An 18,387-nucleotide genomic window follows, 5' to 3' on the forward strand; every position below is an offset into this window, starting at 1 on the left:
CAGGGCTTTCTTGTGTAGTTTTTGATTTAAAGTTTTGTTTACTGCTATTTGCTTAATGATATTTAATTCTGTCTCAAAGTTGTATTTTGACATCGGAATTTCTATTAATCTATGTAACATGCTATAATAGGCTGCCAGTTTATGTTGTGTAGGATGGGATGATGAATTGTGTATAGTCGTATCAGTATGAGCAGGTTTATGAAATATGGAGAAGTCATGTTTGTTTATGATTATTTTGAACCCTTTAAACTGTGATATTTTTTTGTTCCACTAGTATGTTCTTAGTCCAATTTTTTCCGCTTTCTGGTACTCACGGCTTTGACCGGTTGACTCTTAAGTCCCAAGTTTCATATTGCTCAATTAACTTGCGAATCTTGTACTCGATATGTTCCTTATCATTTGATATAACTGCGTTCCTTATCAACAATAAACTGCAAAGTGGTAAGGGACGTGTTTTCGAGCTCTATCACCATTCCTTGAATTTTTATTTTGCAATTTTTTAAAGCTGTTGCAACAAAGATTTTGAACAATTTTGGCGAGTTACAACATCCTTGTCTCCAACCCCTATTCACTGAGCTGCAATGGAAGTGTAATATACTCGTATGTTTGTATCTTTTAAGACTTCCCAGAGCTTCACTGGTGGTATTGTATCATATGCTTTGTGTAAGTCTACAAATCTTATATACAGGTTTGAGATAAAGTATGGAACAAAGTAAATATCTTTGAAACTAAAAATACGATATTCATGAAACTTTGCATGCAAGTACAATGACACATGATGCCATATTTTTTGTTACTACTGTACTTCTGGTATCACCGGAAATAACCTTAACTTATTTAATTTAAAAATACACCCTGTATATTTTAGCAGGTTTAAAAGAACTCATTATTCCTAATTCATGGATACCAAGTTTAGTAGAAAAAGTAGTTAATCTATTGATCATTTACATTTTCATTGTTATCTTGTATTTATGTTTAATCTGTTTATTTGGATTATCATTTTACATATGAAGAGCTCAGGCTAAAAGGATGAGGGTCCAAACAAACAAGTTTGGAGAAGTTAGGGTTCTAAGTTTTAAAACTAGATATAAAAATAATTAACAGAAAGGATACTTCATTTTGGTTACTAATTCATGCAGTAATTTACAGGGAACGTATAAGTTATGTGTTTGGGTTATCAATTTACAAAAATTACTATGAATATAAATTTATTTATCTTTTGATGTAATGAAATCTCAAGCTAAATGGATGGGGGTCCACTAATGTGTCTTAAAATGAAACTAAAAAAATAATATCATACAGATCTGCTCCTGTTGATTACACAAAGCTACAAATACAGTAGAAGATTGTTAGTAATGGATACAATGAAAACCTTTAAGCATGTGGCAGTGCGTCACAATATGCTTGATACTTTACAGAGCAAATATACTTTTTTAAAATGCTGAATATCGTCGTATTTTGCTTTATTTAAAGGTAAAAGACCACAATATGCAAGCTCTGGCAGGTGAAAACAGTCTTCTGATAGTGCAATTTCTTTCCTCTTAGGGTTAGTAATAATACTTTCTTCATTTAGGCCATTAACAGTCTGACGATGTAATAACATTACTCGAGGGTGATGAAAAACAATGCTTAGTTGCCGTACAGGTCGTGTTTTGAAACGACAACTTTTTATATACAAAGGAGAGAGAAACTTAGTCCATGACATAAATATTTCCTGGTTCTCACAAGAAATAACTCTAAATTGTGTTGGTTTGGATCTGAAGTTTTTAATCATTTCGTTCCACTCGGAAGGAGTTTCAACCACAGATTTTTGATTGATTAAGCCCACGTTCCTGTCACACTCGAGGTACGAGTGACCTCTGATTGGAAAAACATTGTTATTTTATCAAGTCTCTTAGTATAGTGTACAATGTAGTGAGGCATACGGAAAACGGCGTAATTTTTGTTCTGATCTGCGCAGGAATCACAGAGAGTTTTAAGCTCTTTTACTTGCAAGTCAAGGGAATTAAAAATAAAATCCCAAAGCAAGGAATAAACCTCATCTCCCCTTTCTTGCCATAAAGTTCTGCATAGGCATAAAAAAAAGATTCTGACTCTGAAAGTTTATGTATATTGACCATGTAAAATGATAGTTGCCTACGATAATAAACATCGTTTGTACTAATATTTGAAACAGGCAGATTCTTTTGGAAATCCATTGCAATCGCTTCTTTTGTTTTGTCTTTTTGTGCTTCAAGCCTAGCACTTTTCTTAATTTCGTAAAAAGAAGCTGCTTTTCTTAAATTCAATTCTTTTTTTTTTGCAAAAAGAGTTTTTTAGTTCACAGTTTAGTTTTGCAAGATCATTGTGAATATAGGCTGTAGCAGGTACGGTTAACTTGGTTCGTATTGGGTCAATATTTACTGCAGGTGTCATACCTAGGATAGCCAAAAGACAAGTAAAAATTAGAATTAAATATTTGCCTGTACTTTTCCAGAGATACTTTATTGTTTGGATAAGCAATTTGGAAAGCATTTTACTTACATTAAGCTCTTCAGGTAAGTAAGTATTGTTTTTTGGATTTGCTAACCCGTAGTGTGAGTTTCTAGTTTTGAAGGATTTAATGTGATCAATTACAGAGGCAATAATATCATCTGGAATCTTATTAGGCCTCGAACAATGCTTTCCTCGCATGTCCAATGGTTGTTTTTAGGCTCTTTTATAAATTGTGTACTCTTTTGGCGGTGATGCCGTGAAGGGACAGAAATGCTTTATAACATACAGGTATTTCTACTACCTGCTCATTTCTTACTACTCTTACCTTGTAAGTATACGAAAATGTGTGAAAATCTTATTCAGCTTCGGGCTTTTTAGCCTATGGCGCATGATAGGACAGCATACTATCAGTCCAAAAAGATACATTGATTGTTTGTCATGTGATGAGAGCAGGTTGAACTTAGCAATAATATCTTGTCTTTCACTTAAACTTATATTTTTAAAGCACTCAAGTCTTAAACACTTACAGTTTGGTCCTAACTCATGGCTACATAACCTCAATTTTTTCATAACATCTTGCATGCGACCAAAACATTTTCCTTTCCTTGAACATTTTACAATTGTTGCAGAATATTCGTTGTCAGACATTTTAAACAGCACAGTACTTCAATAATAAAATAACACCAATCTACACCAGAATAACAGAAAGCTGTAAGTAAACACAGGTATGCACGTTTACCAAACATCTGGGTAACAAACAGCACTAATAGCAGAGACCTCTGTGGTCAGCAATCTGAACTAGGTGGACTGTCATCTCTTTAGCCTGCATATGTAGCACCTTCATTCTTTTAGCCTAGAAGACGTATGTTTCAAAGCTGAATGGTTTGTACACCTTTATCTTTTTTGCTTAGTTAGATACCATACAATATTTTACATGAGATAAAGTACAAGAAATTAGTAGCTTTAGCTTTGAGCTCTTCATATGTCATTATAATGGATTAAAAAAAAAAACAAAATAAAGGGATGTTGCACTTCGGGAGTGACCAAGGAGGAGAAGCATAGCTTTTTTATCGTCTACGCACGGAATGTTAGTTTTTAATTTAATTTATTTATTATTCGATTCGATCTATTTTATTTTAATTTTATTTAGTTTTATTTAATCCCTTTTAATTTTATTTATTTTTTTAAAATCAACATTAGCCAAATCGATCCAGTCGTTCTCGAGTTTTTATAAAAAAGCTACAAAAAATAAAATGACGTTTGTTAAACGTCATTTTATTTTTGTATTAAGTGTATATGTATGTATATTACTGTATACCGTAAGGTTACTGCACGATTTTTCGAGTCACGCTAAATATGATTTCGGGCCCGTGCAAAAACATCATACCGAGCGATACGAAGTATTCACTTCAAATTTTTGTCAAAACTAGAAATAAATCACTTTACAGTTAAAGAATAGATGAATAAAATTTCCCTAATGAAATTGTAACGTCAGCTCCTTTCCTTTATATGAGACTGACCTCACAATTTCCCCACACTGCGCCCAGGAGTTATGCGCACTTTTATCTATGTAATAAAAAACGAGTGTTCGTTTTTATTATCATTAAGACTAGTAAATAAATTAATAGGGGCTTACACATTGTCAGGATGTGAACTGCCAGCATTTTTAACATTTGAAGAGATTTTTTGAAATTATTCTCATTAGTTCATCTATTCTTTAACTATAAATAATTTATTTCTCGTTTTAAAAATTTTCTTCTACAAAACTTGGTACTTATGAATTAGAAATAACAAGTTCTTTTAAAATCTGCAAAAATATACGAGTAGAGGGTGTAAATAAGGTAAGGATATTTCCGGCGAAACCGGAAGTAGGGTAGTGGCAAAAAATATGGCATCAGATACGGTATATGTCATTGTACTTGCATGCAAAGTTTCATCAATATCGTCTTTTTCATTTCAAAGATATTTACTCGGTTCCATACTTTATCCGAACCCTGTATATTTCTCTGTAAGTTGTCGTTTTTTCTCAATGATTTGTTCGAACCTGATTATATTGTCGTTACATGTTTTTCCAGCATGAAATCCGCTTTATTCTTCGTCTTCTTGACATTTAATTTCCTTTTCTATAAGATTTCTCTCGATAATTCCCCATACAATCTAGTGACTGCACTTGTTACGGATAATCCTATGTAATTTTAAAATCGTTTTCTGTCGCCATTTTATCATAAATTGATGGTATATGGTCAGTTTCCCATTCTTCTGGGACGGTTTGTCCTATAATACACAAGTTGAATATGTATGTTATTCTACTGAATAATGTTTCGGTTCCATTTTTCAGAAATTGAGCTTGTAGACCCTTGTCTACATTTATCTTAACAAAAGATGACCAAAAATCTATAAACTATATCAAATATGCATCAATCATTCTCTTACCTAAATCCAAGCTTCAAACTTGATCCGAAACTGGCCAAACTCGAAGCAACCGTAGCTGCAGGCACAGTCTCAGAACGTTGCAGTTTATTTTGCGATGGTGGACTGCCCTCGAAGGTGGCTGATCGCTGAACGGACGATCGGAAAAGGACGGGTTCGATAGAAAGATTAGAAGAATTCCGGGTATAGCTAGAGTCTGCAGTTTGGGACGGTTGAGTGGAGGCTGTTTCTTCAAGCGGAACGGTAAAAGCGCCCAATGGATCGTTTTCTGTTATCACTTCACGAGACACCCTAAAACATAACAATAGAATCACGATTTGGTTTTCAATGACGGGAAATAGACATTGATTAACAGTCGCATGTCTCGTTCGCTCTCTTATACTGTTTCTCGTATATATGTGGTATTTATAGCGTTCGAATGACCTTAGGCTCCACTGATTGGTCCAAATCGGTGCTTGTGGAGTTGGGGTTTTTTATTTCGTAGCGTAGATATCAACATCCTGTTTAGATAATAACCTCTTTATTAGTTAAAGGTAATCGTGTGCTTTAGTATTTTGACAGCCTCTAGGTGTGTCTTCGAATAAAATTGGGTGGTTGTCTTTTGTAGCAGCTTATAAAAGAAATATGGATACAGAAGTCCCTTCCCAATGATTGGAATATTGGAATACTTTGCACCATACACAAAAAGGGAGATATCTTTGAATGCTCTAACCATCGAGGAATTACGCTCCTAAATGCAGCGTATAAAATATTCTCCAATATACTATGCCATCGTATGGCACCATATGCAGAGCGAATAATAGGACAATACCAGGCTGGTTTCAGAGGTGGTAAATCAACAATTCATCAGATTTCAACCCTAAGACAAATTCTAGAGAAAACACTGGAATACGGTGTAGACACGCACCATATATTTATAGACTACAAGGCAGCCTACGACTCTGTAAATAGAAGAGAATTGTTTAGAGCAATGATAGACCTAGGAGTACCAAATCGGTTGGTAAGTTTAACCAAACTAACCCTTGAAAAAGTTGAATGCAAAGTACGAATCCAGGGGGAACTCTCTGAACCTTTTAAAACAAATAACGGGCTACGTCAGGGAGACCCACTCTCCTGTATACTATTCAATCTAGCTCTGGAAAAAGTAATACGTACGTCACAAATCACAACTACCGGTTCAATATATAACAAATCTGTGCAAATTTTAGCATATGCTGATGATATCAATATTGTTGGGAGAACGGAAAACGCAGCACGAGTGGCGTACGTAGCATTAAAGGAAGCGGCTACAAAAATGGGTTTAATAATAAACACCAATAAAACAAAATACATGAAAATAGGTACGCAACCACAAACACTACGGCCACTTGTTATAGAAAATGACGTCATCGAAGCAGTTAACGAATTTGTATACCTGGGAACGCTCGTCAATACTGAAAATGACACTACCGCAGAGATAAACCGCAGAATTTGCACGGCTAATAGATGCTATTTTGGGCTTAATCTCCTTTTTAAATCTACAGTTATATCAAGAAATACAAAAGTAAAACTCTACAAAACAATAATACGCCCAGTCCTAACATATGGTTCAGAAACCTGGACTTTAACAAAAAGCAATGAAAACATGTTAGGGTGTTTCGAAAGAAAAATACTAAGGCGCATCTATGGAGCGGTAAATGAAAATGGTGTCTGGAGAAGACGATACAACTTCGAACTCTATAGGATACACCAGGAACCAGATATAACACTTCCAGATATAACACACAGTCCTATCTTTAACTGTAAAACACATAAAGATAGGACGTCTGAGGTGGGTAGGCCATGTAATGCGGATGGAGCAAACCGACCCAGCTAGAAAAACGCTCCTTGATAGACCTATTGGTCAAAGAAGAAGAGGAAGACCCAGAACAAGATTCCTAGATAACATCGATGAAGACATGAGAAATATGGAAATACGTGCTTGGCGGAGGAAGGCGCTGGATAGGGACGACTGGAGAAAAATTCTTGGGGAGGCTAGGACCCACACAGGGTTGTAAAGCCAAAATGATGATGTCTTTTGTAGTTCTTGTAACGATTTTTAATTTCATGCCAATAGAAATCTCAAGATATTTTCGAGATCCGCTATATAAATTATATGAAATAAATCTTCTTTTCATATCCTTTTGCCCTCTTAGGCGTCGGATCATGCAAAGAAGTTAATAAAAGAAATACACCATTAAAGAAAACACAAATATGTAACAGACAAGACACAATCTATAAATTAAAACATCTTAGGCACTAAAACAATAACCGGTACTTACTTTCCAGGACTGTTATTTTCATTATCTCCGTATTCGATTTCTTCTTTTTCATCAGTACCATTATTATTAAAGTTTAATGCTTTCGAACAACTTCTTTTGTTGTTGGCCTGTATTTGATCTAAAAGATTTGCGTCAGCAGCACTTTCAGACCTATAACAGGAAAGCAATACAATGCTAAATAAAAAATAATATAATAAAATAAATAACAAGATTTGAAAGAATAATTCAATATGAGACATTCTTTAATATAAACATTATTCTATATTATATATATATATATATATATATATATATATATATATATATATAGCTTTTGCTAAAAGATTTAATCTTTTACACACACACACAATGTATTTTTACATACCTGGACAAAAGTCTATATTCGGACGGACTATCAGGAGTAGGAACGATTTTCTTTTCAGTCTGTTCCTTTTCAGTCGATTGTTCTTCTTCTTCAATGTCACCATTTTGCTTCAGCGTGACTTCCGCTTCTTGCTCTTCCTCCTGCTCGTTTCCGTTAATAGTTTCTAACCCATCCACTTCTTCTAGTCCGTTAAGACTACCTTTAATAATGCTGGTACCTCTCCGTAGCAGGGGAGGATGGTCCTCCCGAATCGCTTCGTGCGAATCCAAGGATGACCGAGATATTGCACGATCTGTTTGATCCAAAAGACTGCTCCCTAAAATGACGGCGGAGTCTAAATTAAAATCTAAACTCAAAATAAAAAATAGTTGCCAGTGATGTCATTTGAAATTCAATGACAATTTTTTGAGAGCAGACTAGAGGTTTTTGAGATGAATAGGGTAGGATGACGTCACTGACAATTATTTCGTACTTACATTAAGTGTAATATTTAGAAACTATATTTTATTGGTATTATATTAAGGTATATGTATTGTAGTCACTAATCCATAATTATGCAAAAAATTCAAATTGTAGCGAATTCATAAATTTTAAGACTATTATAATCAGATACACAACAGTAAGAGTTAACAACAGTCTAGATAGATAAAATGTATTTATTACCTCCTTCAGTAGACGCTGACATATGGAGTGCGGATTTCTTTCGAACTGCCCATTTGAAATGAGCTGCTCCTATAACAACGTTCCTTAGTTTATTCCACAACAACTGACTCGAACTTGAATGGGCGGGCCACTCTGCTTCTAATACACAGCGGTTATATAAACTGAAACGAACATTAAAACAGATTTAAAAATACAAATATATATTGCGTATTCGCGCATATAGACGCGGATCTACTCAATGTCTGCATAGTTCAAGATTCTGAAAAGCTGTTCAACAAGAGAAAGAATTGGAAAAACATACAGATACCGCTTTGACAAAGGCATTGTTTTTCTACTTACCCGTAAGTAAGAGCGTTCGGCTGAATTCCGAATTTCTTCATCAACACCAACAATTTAACAGCTAACAACGGTCTGGAATGTTCCCCACACAGCTGCATCATCAACCGATAGCATACTTCATCACAGGTCAATCTTAGTTTGGTTGCTTTGACAAGTAGTTCATACGATTGTTGCAATATGGCCTTCTCTTTTCCGGCATTTAGATGCAACATACTTGGCAGTATCATAAAATATAATGTGTGGCATGTACCGCACAGGCATCGTGCCCAAAGGTCAGGGGAACGCAAACATTTCCTGAAAATTAAAAAACAATTTATTATTGAGACTATGTACGTTTACAACCTATTCCAAATTTTTTATGATTTATATAATAAAGCGTAAAATAACATCAAGATTTATGAAAGGTGACAATAGAAATTGCCACAACTACACAGCACGCCAATTGCCAGCACGTACTTCGCTGGCAAAGATATACACAAAGGTACCTGGAAATCCCCGGATGGACTTACAGTAAATATGATAGATCATGTTATTGTAGACTCGAGACACCAATCGAATATAATAAACGTCCGCACCAGAAGAGGGGCAAATGCGGATTCTGATCACTACCTGGTCGAAAGTAGGGTAGGGGCTAGAATTTCAAACATCAAAAAGGAAAGAGGCTCTAAACACGAACGATACAAGGTAGAAAGACTCAAAGAAACAAACAAAAATAAAGAGTATAAAGAAAAGATAAACAACAAACGAGAAAACAGACTAACACATGAAAACCTAAATAAAGAGTGGGAAGAATGCAGAGACATCATAAAAGAGGCAGCTAAAGAAGTACTAGGCATAAAAGGTAGAGAAAGAAAAACAATAATGAATGACTGGTTTGACGAAGAATGTCAGTTCATCACAGACAAAAAAAACAGAGCATATTTACTGATGCAACAGGGGCACAGAACCCGACAAGCAGAGGAAGAATATAAACGACTACGCAAAGAAGAAAAGAAAACTCACCGAAGAAAAAAGAGAGAATATATGAACAAAGAACTTCAAGAACTACAAGAACTAAGTAAATCAACAGAGACAAGAAAATTTTATCAGAGACTAAACAAAAGCAGAAAAGACTTCAAACCGAGAACAACGATGTGTAGAGATAAGGAAGGTAATATATTGACAGAACAGCAAGAGATACTAAGTAGATGGACAGAACATTTTACGGAAAAGTTTGAAGGAGATCGGAGAGAGACGACCCCTGACATACCATTAGACCAAGCAGACAACAGAGAAAAGACTCCACCAACAATAGCCGAGATTAGAGCAGCAGTAGAAAAATTAAAGAACAATAAAGCACCGGGATCGGATCAAATAGCATCGGAGTTACTAAAGGAAGGAGGAGACGCACTACAAAAAACAATACAGGAATTGATAACAAAGATATGGTCGAATAAACAGCTACCAACGGAGTGGAATAGCGGTATTATTGTACCATTACATAAAAAAGGAAATCAGTTAGAATGTGGAAACTACCGTGGAATCACGCTGCTGAATGCAGCATACAAAATAATGTCCAATGTCATTTATGAAAGACTTAGACCACACGCTGAAAAAATAGTTGGCAAATACCAAAGTGGCTTCTGTAGACAGAAGTCAACAATAGACCAGATATTTGTTCTGCGACAGATCCTCGAAAAACAAGTGAATATAACATCGACACACATCATCTCTTCATAGACTTTGAAAGCGCATATGACAATATAAACCGAGAATTCTTAATAAAAGCAATGAAAGAATTTAATATACCAACACAACTAATAGAACTGATAAAAGAATCCCTAAAAGTAGAAAGTAGAATCCGGATACAAAATTAATTAACGGAAACAATAGATGTGAAAAAGGGACTACGCCAGGGAGACGCTCTATCATGCATCTTGTTCAACATCGTACTCGAGAAAATACTGAGGGACACAACAGTCAATACACGAGGAACAATCATTAATAAAAGCGTGCAAATACTAGCATTTGCAGATGATGTTGACATAATCGCAAGATCAAGAAGAGAAATGATAGAGGCATAAAACCAAATAGAACGAGCTGCACAAAATAGTGGTCTTAAAATCAATCAGACCAAAACAAAATATATGCAGGTAAGTAAAAACGCAGAAATAAGGCAGCCACAAAATATAACAATAGGAGAATACAACATAGAGGGGTAAAAGCTTTATATACTTGGGATCCCTAGTCACGTCTGATAATAACGTTACGGAGGAAGTGAAGAGGCGAATATTTATTGCAAATAAATGTTACCATGGCTTAATTAGACACCTAAGATCAGATAACGTCGCAAGAAAGACAAAATGCCAAATATATAAAACCCTAATAAGACCGGCACTCACATATGGCTCAGAAACCTGGACACTCACTAAAAGAGAGGAAACGTCGTTAGCCACCTTCGAAAGAAAAATCTTGCGACACATATATAACGGCACAAAAGAAAACGGAATATGGCGAAGACGATACAACTCTGAACTATACAAAATATACCAGGATCCGGATATTATAACATTCATTAAAATAGGACGGCTGCGTTGGATAGGACATGTAGAAAGAATGGAAGAAGGCGAAATACCAAACAAAATATTCAAACAGATGCCAGTAGGAAAAAGAACAAGAGGAAGACCGAAACTGAGATACTTAGAACAAATAGAAAATGATATAACAACCTTAAAAATAAAAAACTGGAGAAAAAAAGCACGAAACAGATCAGAATGGAGAAGAATCCTGGAACAGGCCAAGACCCAAAAAGGGTTGTCGAGCTAGTGATGATGATGATGATGATGACAATAGAAATTGCCACAACTACACAGGAATAAGTCTTCTCCGTTTGAAAGGATATATAACATTCTAGAGCATATTGAAATCCTGAAAATGGGCTAATATAAGAAACTGTCTGCTTTAGGGACGTGAATTCCAGTGCTGCCATTAGTGTTTGTAGTGAAACAGTGACTGTCTTTGAGAATGAATTTACAAAAATAATTTCAAATACAGCCTGGATCGAATCTTAAATGCAACAATGGAATTACGAAATGTATGTATAGAAACGTTTACAAAAACGTGCTTAACAAACTGACTACAAAATTAATAAAGTATTATTAATTTTTTTTATTCGAAAACATCTTTGAGTGTGAGAGTGAAGAAATTTTTTGGATATTATACCCCCTTGTCTTAGTATCGTAACTTCTTCTGTTAGTTCATGTAGCTGTATTCTTCAGTTTGTTTTACTATAGATCTTTTTAATTAGATTTATTGAGATATCGTTAACCTATTCTGACATTTCGTTTGGTTACTCTCAAATTTGATCAAACATTCGTAATAAAAAGAGCATGCTGGTCAAATCTAAGTTCATACATTGGTAATTTTTAGAATATTACAAGGAGACAAAAAAAAAAATAAAGTAAGTTTGTTGTGTATGAACACAACTTACCAACGATAGCGCTATTCATCGACTTCCAGCAAGCATACGATAGAGTAAAGAGGAAGGAATTACAAGAGACCCTTGAGGAACTGGGAGTTAGCAGAAAGTTGCGTAACATGATACATCGTACTTTAGAGAATACAGAAAACAGAGTCAAAGTAAACAATCATGCATCGGACAAATTTATAGTAAATGAAGGATTAAAGCAGGGCGATCCTTTGTTATCGTTATTCTTCAATTTATGCCTAGAAAAAACAGAGAAGCGAAAATCAATAGAGAAGGACTCCTATATCATAAAAGACACCAAATTATCATACATATCTCTTGAAAATCTGAAATGTTTCAGATTTGTCACTCTATTGTAGAACAATTTTTACTTATTAGTTATATTTAAGTTTGACACAGCATTTTATCACATTGTCGACTCAAAAAAGAACTATATATAAATAAAAAATATAAAAATATCAAATAATTAACAAGAAATGTTCGATTTTTGATTTGGTGTGTCGCTTGTCAATAATAATCGATTCAAATCGATGAGCGTTTCGATCATTATTTTTAATTTTGATTATTTCGGACATTGTACAGTTTGTTGGTTCAATGCTAGGATAGTTAAATTTCGGGCTTTGCTCGTAACATATATATAAGTTTGTTGTGATAAAAATGTGTTTTTTCAAAATATGCACAATTTGGTTATATACCATAAATATTATTATATTTATTACTTAATACCTTTATCACAAACTTTATAACCCAAAGATAAAAAAAAAATGAAACAAATAATTCTTTTAATAGCAAAATTAGATTCAAACTTTACATAAAACTACAAACATTATTGGGAATATTGTCCATTCAAGTATAAACACCGAAGGAATTCATTTTTAGAAAAATATTATCTCCAATTACATATATTACTTCCAATTCATCTGTCTCCTCCTCATAATATAATCAACTAGCAAAATAATTTGCAAACATGGTGTATCAATTGCCATTTTGTTGTAAAAGCGATGCAAATGTAATATGTAAATAACTAGTAATATATTCTTACCGAGCCAACTTTTGAGCAGACTTAATCTCCTGCTTTGTCCTCCTGGCCATCGGCGATCCTGGCGTTATCGTTTGGAATAGAGAAGATAAAGGATTTTTCCTTTTACCATGCCCAATCAGAAGACCTGCCCTTAGATTGAAATGTTTGTATTCATACATTTCACCTAAAACACATTATCATCTTATTATTACAGAGAATTGCTTAATAATAATCACACTCACCAGGTGCAGTGGGTTCTGGAGGTAAAACAAACACTGTCCGATCGCTCTTATGAACAGAATCAAGTTCTATCAAACGGAAACTGTTGTTTTCTTCGTGTCCGATTTTTTCTATGCAATCATCAAAAAATGCCAAACCTTGGTCACCGTCCGCTACGAAACTTCTTTCTTCGATAAATCTACAACAAAATTACGATATTTCTCTTTCCAATACAAAAGAGAAGATAGAACAAACATTTAAGAAGGGTAACTTTTATGTGATTTGATGAAAAATTTTAAAATTTGACCTGTTTAGCCAATATATAGCATAAATGTCCTCTAGATGATTAAGAAAGTACTCAACTTACCTTATAAACATTTGTGTTCTCATAACTAACGTAAAAAATCTATGATTAACTTTATCTCTACTCTTTAGAAAATCGTTTAGTTGAAACAGAGCTTCTGGGTCAGTTGTTCCAACCGTAGGGGCTTTTGTAATAGGTAAAAGATATGATCTATAGCCTTTTAAAGATAAAACCATGAATTTCAGGAAGGCTTCTTGTATTTCGAGCTCTTGCGATTGCTAAAATATAAAAATTAGGTACGGTAATATAATATCATGACGCAACAAATCTAACTATATATGTCTTTCCAAATGTTATAGTAGAGAAACTAGACTAATAATACTGGTATAGTTGATTTACTGAGCTTGGGAATATTTTTAGTCATTGTCAGAACTATACAATATAAAAATTCCTACCAATCATTACTAATAGCTATTGCAGACTTCTTTACACTAAGTATATTTACTTTAAGATTATGTTTATATAAATCATTCTTACTTGTTTCTTTCTTCTTTGAAATTCTAATTCGATGTCATCCTGTACATTGGCATCTGATGCGTTGTTAGTTGTACTGTTTCGTAATTGATAGTAAAGATAATCCAGAGTTGATTTTAGAATCTTAGCAGCCTTTTTGGGAAGTAGTTTAATATTAAGATTTTGCCGTTGACTTTCAGCAACCTTCAAATGTAACAAATGTTTATGCTTACAATAATATAATAATGATAATTACTGTTAACTTACGGTAATAATGTTTGTATCTAAGTCTATACAGCTGACATCAGTTGGCGGATCATACAGATCGAAAAATCTGGAATCGACACCTATGAGGAATGGTAGTGGTGCATGAAGTACTTCAACAAGTCCTACAAAAAATTGTATTAGTAAATTAATGTCAAATAAACAATTAATCAGCGCACAGCGTGATTTTTTGGAAGTCATCTGTAATAAACTAGACGTACTGCAGCCAGTTGGCTTATTTCACATCTTCCATTTACTCATGATATTCATTCCAGAATTCCGGAACCATGTACCAGTTTCTACAGGTCTAGAAGATGAGTACCACGTTTTTTTGATCACTTAAAAATTTCCAAAAACTGTTTGCTGTCTGCGATCTAATGCCTCCCAGTCACGCAAGATATGGCTAACTGTTTCAGGTCCTTCGTTACATACTTTGCTGCTTAAGTCTCATTGAAACGGTCTCATTGAAACGGTCTCATTGTGTGCAGGTGTTAATTGGCTGGCGCATGTCCAGTAGGAACTCCGAGCTGATTCCTGCTTAGTTTCTGCCCTATTAGCACATATCTGTGCAATAGTGAATATTGCATACTGAACCAGGTGTAATCCTACAGTCTGGGACGGGCGTTTCTACTGCTCCGTCTTTCTCGTGAGCAAATGTCCACTTGGAATGGTACTTGGCCTGTATGTGGGTCAGAAATAATCATCCATTCGGTATCCCTTTTTTGATTTATGTTGTTACTATGTCCTGATGTAACCGTTATGTTGATCAGGTTTTCTTATAACGATGTGCACAGGAGAGTCTAGCTCTAGTAGTTCTCTAATCAGCAGAGACCATATCCGCAGCTGGTGTGCCCCAGAGCTCACAATTGTTGGTGTTACCAGCATGTTACAAATCCAATATAACAATGTCTGGTTTTAAACCTCACATTTTTTCATGACTATACCTCAAATTTAGCTACCATTAACATAGTCACGCCTCTGTTGGTTATTTGTTGTATCTGGTGATTTCATTGATGGTAAATTTCATCACTTTTGACTTTTAGGAGCTTATGGTAAGCTCTACATTTGAAGTCGATTCTATAACTACAGTCAGAGGTAATCCGCAAGACCCAGGATACTATGTCTATCGTTGTTGAGTCTAGCTATCAGCCAATTCATGACCAAATTCCACAAGAGAGGAGATAGGGCCGACTGCGGACAGCCACTAGTTACCTGTGCTGAGGTAAACCTCTTGTGGTTTCTATAACTTATTTAGAGAACCTATTATATCTAATTCCTGAATAATGGTTACATTAAGCTATTCTGATTTTCTCTCTATAATATCCCTTACTCGCAGTCTATATCCCGTTCTGGTATCTCCCTATAACGAAGTGTAAAGGAGGGAGGTCTAGTGGTCCGTGGGATAAAGATGCTACCACACGCCAGTTTTCCCTAGAACCATAACTTATGATTCCCAGTCAAGTCTGTGCACGCCGAAAGGTACCATCAAAGTCTCTTCGCCATTCTGACTCCCTTTGGAGTAAGGAAATATTTATATGATGGTCCTTTGAGAGAAATTTATCTTTCGACCTGGTAAATCCAGTTTATTGTAACCCTCTAATACCAATCGTCCACCTTGTTGAATATATTCTTCTTCTTCATCTTCCGTCGGAAATTGGATATCACTAAAGCTATTTTAATTTTGTTTAGAGCTGTTCTAAATAACTTGTTTGTAGTGCAGCCAAACCACTATTATTGTTTTCGGTTATTTTTCAACATCTAGATCAGTTATTTTATTTCAAATCTTCTTTCCCCTCAATACACATGATAAGATGCTTTTTTAAATTTTTTATACTTTTCGACAAGTAATTTTGTATGAGCTCTTTAAAGTGTAAAGTTGGGTATTGGTATAAAGTCGTCCTTCATTGAAAAACGCCGTCCTGAGAGCCATTTTTTTGTAAAGTTTGTGAATAGGAAACAGTCACACGGTGCTAAATCTGGCGGAAACGGTGGGTGGTCAATCAATTCGTATCCCAATTGACAAGGCAAGTTTTTGTGCCTACAGGTCAAAAAAACCACAGAGTACGCAATGTTGTGATCTACTCTTACAGACTATTTATCGTACTTTTAGATTTTTCTTGGTAAATATTGATGATACTGAATATATTTTATTAGATACCTTAACGAATACATCCCCTGCATTATTCTGAGAGTATTTCATATATCATGGAATGATTAAAGGGGAAAGATGACAAAATACCTTTGACAACATATAGTTTGATGAACAATGTCGCCGCAATATCGCTTTAATATTTTTACAACTTAGTAGCTATAATTAGGCTGGGCTGAAGGGACAACTTTAACCTAGGGATGAGCCACAATAGACCTCTTAGGTCGAGTGGAAGGATGGTTAAATGCTCACCCCATAGACATATATAATACTAATAGACTGAGCGCTGCAATATAGGCCTGTTCCCCCAGTGCGACAGAGAAAACTGACACAAAGCAGTCCCTGCATCTCTTTCTAATATGCCTGGTTTATCGACCGCGTGATCACATCTTCCCTTGTATTTATAGTGGTAAGGTCACGTGGTCAATAAACCCATTAGAAAGAGATGCAGGAACTGCTTTGCGTCAATTTGCTCTGTCGCACTGGGGGAACGCGACTGTATTGCAGCGCTCAGTCTATTTGTATTTTATGTCTATGGCCCACTGATATTGAACCTAACCTAACATAACCTAGCTACAATTTTGAAAACACATTGTACTTACCAAGTGGGCATAAAGGTATATATGGACACTGCCACTTAAACGGAAAGAACATTGTCGAAACGGCTTCAGCTACACTGGTCAAAGTATCCGGTCTTAAGGAGTGGATTAACACTTTTTGTTCGGTCAACATCAAAAGTAACACTTGTAAACAATTTTCCGGTCCCAAGTTGATTAACAGGTGTTTAAAACTTGCGGCACTTCTTGGTAAAGGCAAATCTTCGGGTTGGGTCAAGATTACTCTATCTTTGCTGTTGTGTGGTGACATTTGGAGCAATATCCTCGGCGAAGGAAATTGTACTTCATCCAATAGTTGAGTTATGTATCTTTCAATTGGAATAGGTTGAGGTTTACCACTCGTAGCAATACCCTAAAAAATAAAATATAAGGAGAATACATTGTAATGTACCGTTGCAACGTGAGGTGAACCTGTATGGTAGAAGCCACGAGGGATTGCGAAACTTCTAGTGACTCACATCTTACTGGGCTAATACGGAAAACCCCATAAAGCTCGGGAACATCTTTTAAGCGACTATGTAAAATAGATTTTACCTGTTCTAAAAGCCTATTTATTAGCCTTCTGTAGATTGCTTTTGCGTAGAGGCTAACAGAAGAAATTCAAATCCGTCGAGGAGTCCAGCAGGGATGTCGGATATATTATGGATATGGATAATATAAATAGTGAAGCTATTTGTGAACAAGCACTCGAGGAAGAAGATCTTGGTCTGATAATAAATGGTGAGACGATCAACAATATAAGGTATGCTGACGATACGGTTCTCCTAACGGGAACGCTAGTAGAACTACAACATCTCGTTCAAAGTCTCAATATATACTGTAACAGTTACGGCTTAAAAATTAATTTGAAAAAAACTAAATTTATGGTAATCACGAAATCAAAGAACATCAGAGCTAATCTTGTAATAGACAATACAACGATTGAGCGTGTGTCCTGTTATAAATATCTAGGTGCTTATATCACAGACGATACTGATCAAACAAAAGAGATTAGATGTAGAATAGAAATCGCTAGATCAGTCTTTAATAGAATGCGCAAACTCTTTTGCAATCGTGATATCAATATAAAGTTACGAATACGAATGCTGCGGTGTTATGTCTTTTCTACCCTGTTGTATGGAGTAGAGGCTTGGGACACTAAAACAGTTGACCACAAAAAACATTGAAGCTTTCGAGATGTGGTGCTATAGGCGCATTCTCAGAATATCATGGATGGACCGCGTCACTAACACGCAAGTACTCCAAACTTTAGACAAAAGATGC

At 35.2% G+C, this 18,387-nt stretch overlaps 1 protein-coding gene across 2 annotated transcripts in view; it reads right to left on the reverse strand.

Annotated features, from left to right (window-relative positions):
• Positions 1 to 18,387, reverse strand: part of Crag (DENN domain-containing protein Crag) — a 63,215-nt gene that overhangs the window by 26,706 nt on the left and 18,122 nt on the right. For both annotated transcript variants that reach the window (XM_072538233.1, XM_072538232.1), the window contains exons 4-14: positions 17,110 to 17,476; positions 14,362 to 14,483; positions 14,119 to 14,298; positions 13,645 to 13,859; positions 13,301 to 13,476; positions 13,080 to 13,242; positions 8,572 to 8,865; positions 8,233 to 8,393; positions 7,570 to 7,885; positions 7,206 to 7,355; positions 4,909 to 5,196 (exon numbers count right to left, since the gene is read on the reverse strand). In XM_072538233.1, coding sequence (XP_072394334.1) covers positions 4,909 to 5,196; positions 7,206 to 7,355; positions 7,570 to 7,885; positions 8,233 to 8,393; positions 8,572 to 8,865; positions 13,080 to 13,242; positions 13,301 to 13,476; positions 13,645 to 13,859; positions 14,119 to 14,298; positions 14,362 to 14,483; positions 17,110 to 17,476 — 2,432 coding nt within the window. The remainder of the gene's footprint in view (positions 1 to 4,908; positions 5,197 to 7,205; positions 7,356 to 7,569; positions 7,886 to 8,232; positions 8,394 to 8,571; positions 8,866 to 13,079; positions 13,243 to 13,300; positions 13,477 to 13,644; positions 13,860 to 14,118; positions 14,299 to 14,361; positions 14,484 to 17,109; positions 17,477 to 18,387) is intronic.

The sequence above is a fragment of the Diabrotica undecimpunctata genome, chromosome 7 (assembly GCF_040954645.1).
Source record: "Diabrotica undecimpunctata isolate CICGRU chromosome 7, icDiaUnde3, whole genome shotgun sequence".
Taxonomy (NCBI): Eukaryota; Metazoa; Arthropoda; class Insecta; order Coleoptera; family Chrysomelidae; genus Diabrotica; species Diabrotica undecimpunctata.